General features: G+C 37.7%; 2 protein-coding genes across 2 annotated transcripts in view; both read left to right on the top strand.

The window, feature by feature from the left end:
- On the top strand, nt 1,316–5,136 carry LOC104726696 (histone deacetylase 18-like). The gene is made up of 10 exons (XM_010445623.2): nt 1,316–1,350; nt 1,427–1,714; nt 2,127–2,328; nt 2,432–2,578; nt 2,649–2,761; nt 2,852–3,063; nt 3,142–3,206; nt 3,327–3,497; nt 3,665–4,039; nt 4,124–5,136. Exons 1-10 carry the CDS (start codon nt 1,316–1,318, stop codon nt 5,012–5,014), a joined length of 2,499 nt encoding a protein of 832 aa, XP_010443925.2. The 3' UTR covers nt 5,015–5,136.
- Nucleotides 5,381–6,747, top strand: part of LOC104726694 (histone deacetylase 5-like) — an 11,580-nt gene continuing 10,213 nt past the window's right edge. Inside the window, exons 1-4 of the mRNA XM_019233019.1 lie at nt 5,381–5,673; nt 6,017–6,218; nt 6,335–6,481; nt 6,589–6,701. Coding sequence (XP_019088564.1) covers nt 5,483–5,673; nt 6,017–6,218; nt 6,335–6,481; nt 6,589–6,701 — 653 coding nt within the window. The 5' untranslated portion in view covers nt 5,381–5,482. The remainder of the gene's footprint in view (nt 5,674–6,016; nt 6,219–6,334; nt 6,482–6,588; nt 6,702–6,747) is intronic.

Below are 6,747 nucleotides of genomic sequence, written 5' to 3'. Positions count from 1 at the left end.
AAATGTAGAAAATATATAATCATAACATATTTTATATAAATAAATAGAAAATTTGTTTTATGATAACAAATAAATATATTTTACTTTGTTAAAGTGTTAACAACAAAAAAGAAGAGAAAAAGAGAGAAAAGAAGGAGAGAAAGAGAGGTAAGTTGTTAGTAAGGGCAAAAATGTAAAAGGAAAGTGGACACATAAGCAAAAAACTTGGGAAAGTATACCATGAGTGGAAAGTGGGTTTTTGTGACAGAACTCACACCCAAAGTGGGTTTTCATGACATTTTCCCTTTAGTTTTTACGCCCGGTCACCAATTTTTTAAAAGAGTTATTTGGCAAAATAATACATTTTTCAAACATAATTAAAAAGATGATACATTTACTATTATAATTAGAAAAAACCACATTGATTACTGTTGGTCTATTTTCTCAGTCTTTTTTTCATGCCATTGTATCTCCTTTTTTTTTCATTATTTATTGATTTCTTAAATAATTGTTAATATAATTTTTTTAGAAAACTTCTTAGATACAAAAAATCTATATTTTTTTCTTTACAATTTGATATGAATTTTGTTTAATATTTTTTAAATATATTATATATATTTTGTATTCGTACACATTTTTAAGTGTACAGATGTCTATACACTTTATTAAGTGTATATATGTCTGTACAAATAATTAAGTGTACAGATGTCGGTACACATATTTGTGGATGGTTTAAACCGTACTCAAATATTGCTGGACAGTGTGAATCCATTTAATATGCTGGATGGTTTGAATTGTACTGCAATGATTTTGTAAATATTCATCTGTCCACTTAATAATGTTTACAGATATCTGTACACTTGTGTATAAATATTTGTACACTTAAAAAGGTGTACCGATACAAATAGGTATATATTATATTTAAAAAATATTAAACAAAATTCATATCAAATTGTCTCTAAAAAGTTTTCTAAAAAAATTATATTAACAATTATTTGAAAAATCAAGAAAAAGAGAAGAAAAAAAATAATGTTATGAGATATAAAAAAATAATAAAAAACCACTATCCCTCTATCTTCTATTCTCTATTTTCTCCCTCTCTCCTCTTTCTTTCCAAACCCATTAACCAGAACATTTCCGTAATGTCTCCCCATCACCCCTGTCCCACTCTGATTTCTATTTTTACTCACATCTATCTCACACCATCCTGTTTTTTCTATTGTAAATAGTGAATGTATCAAACTGATAATTAAGTTTCATAAATGTACTAGAACCCCAACAAACCCTTTTTAAAATTGGTTACTGCGGTTTAACCTGTCATCGGTTCTAGTAGATTATGAGGTGTCAGACTTCGATTGGTCGAGTTGCTAGGTTTCCCAGTTTCCCTCCAAAGAGGCTCTTAAATAAACAAAACTCGAAAAAATATTTATTAAAAATAATTAAATAGCTTCAGAGTTCAGAGTGTTTTGTTTTTGCTGCTTCTTGACCCTCTACCTTCCCTCACTGCTCTTCGAAAAATTAGACTGTCACATCTATCTAAGATAACAATGGCCGGCGAATCTTCCGGCAAGGACTGCGACGGTAAAGCCGCCGGGAAAATCCAGCGAAAATTGGGTCTTGTTTACGACGAGACGATGTGCAAACACGACACACCAGACGGTGAGGTTCACGTAGAGTGTCCCGACCGCATCAGAGTTATCTGGGAAAAGCTTCAGCTCGCCGGAGTCACTCAAAGGTTCATACTTTTCCTCTTCTCCTGCGATTTTGTTGTCTTTTTTTGGCGATTAAGCCCTAGAAAATGCTGAAACTTTGCCAAAGTTGGTATTTTTCTAAATCTTGAATTGTGTATTTCATATAATGGACTAGAATTGTGTTCTATATATAGTATAGGTGTTTTTATTCTCTTTTACTTGAAATTCTTCATAATAATATTTGTCTTTTACTTAAGGTTATTGGCGGTTTTAGTTTTGACTTATGTGAAGAAAGTTTCTATTCCTTTCTTTTTTGTTTTCACTCATAAAGTCTATCAATTAGAGTCGGAAGGTGCAATATAGTCTCTCGGGAGTGTACTTATCAAGATCTGTTCTTGGATTTTGTTGATTTTTTTGCATTCTCTGTACGGACAATGTTGGTCTCTCCTTTTGCAGATGTATGGTTCTTGGTGGTACCAAAGCGGAAGACAAGCATCTTAAATTGGTTCACACAAAGAAACATGTTAACTTAGTGAAGAATATTAGCACAAAACAGAGAGATTCTCGGAGAGACAAGATTGCTTCACAGTTGGATTCGATATATATGAATAGAGGTTCATCTGAAGCCGCATATCTTGCTGCTGGATCTGTTGTTAAGGTAACAAACAAAACTAGATGCATACAGATACAGATCACTTGTTCCTATCTGCTATAATGATTTGATTGATGATATGTAATATTACTTTCTTGCAACTTAACAGGTGGCAGAGAAAGTTGCAGAAGGAGAGTTAGATTCTGGCTTTGCTATTGTCAGGCCCCCAGGACACCATGCTGAGGCAGATGAAGCCATGGGTTTTTGTCTATTCAACAATGTTGCCGTTGCTGCTAGTTATTTACTAAACCAAAGAGTAAGTACTTCTTTAGTCACATTCCTTTGTTGTGTTTATTCTCATGTTCTTTTGCTTTAAACTAATGCAGCCGGATCTAGGTATCAAGAAAATTCTGATTGTTGATTGGGATATCCATCACGGAAATGGTACACAGAAGATGTTCTGGAAAGATCCCCACGTACTAGTATTCTCTGTTCATAGGTATGTATCTGCACCCTCTGTCTACTCTTCTTTCCAAGCTCACATGATCTTTCTTGAGGTTTAAAGTGACTGGAAATGCATTTGTGCTAGGCATGACCATGGAAGTTTTTATCCATCGGGTGATGATGGGGATTATAACATGGTTGGGGAAGGTCCAGGTGAAGGGTTTAACATAAACGTTCCATGGGAACAAGGTGGATGTGGAGATGCAGATTATCTTGCGGCATGGGACCATATCTTGATTCCTGTGGCGAAGGGATTTAATCCTGATTTCATTTTGGTTTCAGCTGGAGTTGATGCAGGTATATATTGTCTAAGCATTTATTTCAAGGCTATGCCACGGTAAGAGGCGTGTAACCTTTTCAACTTCCTCTTAACAGCTATCAATGATCCGCTCGGGGGTTGTTGTGTTACACCATATGGATATTCAGTTATGTTGAAGAAGGTAGTGTTTAAGTGAACTCTCCATTGTTTGTATTTGTGTTCCACCACTGGAAATAACAAAGCTACATAATCTACACTTGGATTTGACCTCGTAAAATTTGTTTCACCAATGTTTTTTCAGCTGATGGAGTTTGCACAAGGAAAGATAGTGCTAGCGTTAGAGGGAGGGTACAATCTTGAGTCAATGGCAAAGTCTGCACTCGCATGTGTCCAAGTTTTGCTTGAAGAAAAAACAACTCAATGGTCTTCTGGAGCATATCCATTAGAATCTACATGGCGTGTTATACAAGCGGTATGGCTCTATATCATCCTGTTTTCTAACTTTCTCATTAGACAATCTGAAACAATCTTTGTATGAATTGGCTACGATTCTCTTTTAAGCTCAGTTTTCTGTCACAAAGTATTGTGTAGCGCCTATGTTACTAGTTGACAAAGCTCATCTGTTTCTTGTGGGTTTAGGTACGCAAGCGACTATGTGCATATTGGCCTTCACTTGCAGATAAATTATCGTCGAAGCTGATTAATCAGAAAACTCGTACTCCAGTTGGGAACCTTTCTTCTTGTCTACCATCATCTACAGTTAGTGGCGCTAGGGCAGAAGGTCCTAACCTAACCGTGCTTCCCTCCTTAGAGAGCACCAGTCATCTTTTGCCCCACTCACATCTTTCTGTCGCCAAAAAAAGAAAGGCTCCCGCTTCTGGTTCGACCTTAAGCTATCGGTTCTCAGAGATGGAGGATGTTATGGTGGACAAGGTTCTCCCGTCTTTTCACGAAGAGCTGAAGGGTATGGAATTCGAGGAACGCATCGCTTTCGGCAAAGAAAGTTCCTTAAAGGTAAGTCAAGTTTCAGTCTTCCTCTGCCTCAACTTGTTGTTTTATCTTCCTGGGATTGATTAATTTTCTTTGCATCCCTTTTAGGCAATTTTGATGTTTGATCACCTTGCTCAAGAGAATAGGGAGTTGAGGTACAAATGTTCTGCTGCTTCTGACGCGTTGATGGCGTCTAATGAGAATTTAAAGAACCTCAGTGCAGAAAGAAACTCAGCTGACGCTCTCTTTCGCCGTGAAGTGGAAGAGTTGAAGTCTCTATTGGCTGCTCGAGATGGAGAACTGGAGGCAAGTAGAAAAGAGTTAAAGGCCAAAAAGAAGGAGCTAGAAACAAAAGAGAAAGCGCGGCTAATGTTGGTTCGGGCTCGGGAGGATGATATTCGTGGTCTTCGTGCTAAAATAGGAAGTTTGGTGCAGGAGCGAGATGAGGCAGTAGTAAAAGCTGAACATCTAGATAAGGAACTCCAAGATGATAGGTTAAGAAACCGAGTTGGGAATGGATCTCACGAGTCCAATGAAGACATGGACTCGGACAAGCTCGAACCCATGTCTCAGGAGTTCAATGAAGACACGGACTCGGAAGATCTCCAAAGCCTTGAGGACTTCAAGAAAACCTGGGAACGTATTAGAGAGAATTGGATAACAAGCATTAAAAACTTAAAGCAAGTGGGGATTCTTGCCACCATCGCATCAGGTATCACCAATCAGTACCAAGTGTATCGTCGATGGGAGAGGCAGGGTACTCTACTAGGTTGGGAGCTTGAGGTCGCAGCAGAAAAATACCACAACCTTCGCGCGTTTCTTGATAAGGTCGGGCAGAGCGACGTTTACCCCTCTGTAGAAGTGTATGAGAAGAGCTGGAACGATGTTCTTGCTAGCCATCGCCCACCTGTGGTGACTCGTGAAGACGCCTCTTCCCCAGCAGTCACAGTAAGCACTAAGCGTAAGAACCGGAAAAGGGTCCGGCGCAACGACTCATAATAAAACACTAAGCATCATAATAAAACACATATCTCGATTTTGTAACAACTGTGGAGTTTCATTGTAACCACACGACCTTTTTGGTGATTGTAACCAAACAATGTTTTACTTGACAAGTAACGAGAGATCTTGAAGAACAACAGTAACAGAGAAAGTCAAAACAATAGTATCATTTTAAGATGTTGGAATACTAAAGGTTTGGTTCAATAATTGGTCGATCAATTCCGGTTTGGTTCTTCTAGAAAAATGTGCCGTGTCAGATGTTCTTTGGTTGAGATAAGTTTCCCACCAAAGGATCTCCAAAATAGTCAAACCTCCAAAAAAAAAAAATATTTAAAAAAGAAAAAAAAAAATATAAACAAAATACTTTGAAGCTTTTCAGAGTGAGAGAGCAAAAAAAAGATTTATACCATTCACCTTCTTCTCTCTTATCGTCGTCGAACGATAAGACTGTCACATCTCCCTGATATGGCCATGGCCGGAGAATCTTCCGGCATCAATTACGGAGATTGTGACGGTAAAGTCGAGCGAAAGGTGGGTCTTATTTACGACGAGACGATGTGTAAACACGACACACCTGACGGCGAGGATCACCCTGAGTGTCCCGATCGCATCAGAGTTATATGGGAGATGCTTCAGCTCGCCGGAGTTTCTCAAAGGTTCATCCTTTTTTCTCTCTCTCTTCTTGTGCCGGCTCTGTTGTTTGTTTGATTAATAAAGCCCTAGAAAAAAAATGCTCAATCTTAGTCAAATTGGGTAATTTCTGATTCCAATCTGTTATTTCTTGTTTGGTAATGACATTTAACTATCTGAATTTGAATATTGTCAAATCGTTCGTATGCTGCTGAATTTGATTCTATATAGGTGTGTTTCATCATAGCTCATCAGAGTAATCTGGCAGCTCATTAGTTAACAAGGTGGAATTTAGTCTTTCGGGTGTGTATCCAATACCAACTATCCATCACAATTTGTGTTTTTTTTTTTTTTTTTTCCTTTTTGCAGATGTGTGGTTCTTGGTAGTAGCAAAGCAGAAGATAAGCATCTCCAATTGGTTCACACAAAGGACCATGTTAATTTAGTTAAGACTCTTAGCACAAAACAGAAAGATTATCGGAGAAACAAGATTGCTTCACAGTTGAATTCGATTTATCTCAACGGAGCTTCATCTGAAGCCGCATATCTTGCTGCTGGATCTGTTGTTAAGGTAACAAACAACTCTACATGCATACAGATGACTTGTTACTATCTTACTGGAAGATAGAAAACTGCTATAATGATTTGATTGTTGATATGTAATATTAGTTTCTTGCAAATTAACAGGTGGCAGAGAAAGTTGCACAAGGAGAGTTAGATTCTGGCTTTGCTATTGTCAGGCCTCCTGGACACCATGCCGAGACAGATGAAGCCATGGGTTTTTGTTTGTTCAATAATGTTGCTGTTGCTGCTAGTTATTTGCTAAACGAAAGAGTAAAGACTTCTATTGACTTTTGCGATGTCCTTATATATCTCTTGCTTACATTCAAATTCTTTTGGTGTGCCTGTTACATAGTTCTTTTGGATTTTCTTGAATGCAGCCGGATCTAGGCGTCAACAAAATTCTGATTGTTGATTGGGATGTCCATCACGGAAATGGTACACAGAAGATGTTCTGGAAAGATCCTCGTGTACTATTTTTCTCTGTTCATAGGTATGTAATTGTGACCTTCGTCTACTCTTCTTTTGAACCCGCTTGT

Source organism: Camelina sativa, chromosome 11, assembly GCF_000633955.1.
Source record: "Camelina sativa cultivar DH55 chromosome 11, Cs, whole genome shotgun sequence".
Lineage (NCBI taxonomy): Eukaryota > Viridiplantae > Streptophyta > Magnoliopsida > Brassicales > Brassicaceae > Camelina > Camelina sativa.
The sequence above is the reverse complement of the archived record's forward strand: the minus strand, read 5'-3'. Positions and strand labels throughout refer to the sequence as shown.

Bases quoted from the DNA above. Each gene is read 5' to 3' on its own strand.
- LOC104726696 (XM_010445623.2), top strand. From the start codon at position 1,316: ATGAGGTGTCAGACTTCGATTGGTCGAGTTGCTAG. The intron at 3,207-3,326 runs GTAGTGTTTAAG...ATGTTTTTTCAG, and splicing joins ATTCAGTTATGTTGAAGAAG to CTGATGGAGTTTGCACAAGG. The intron at 4,040-4,123 runs GTAAGTCAAGTT...CATCCCTTTTAG, and splicing joins GCAAAGAAAGTTCCTTAAAG to GCAATTTTGATGTTTGATCA.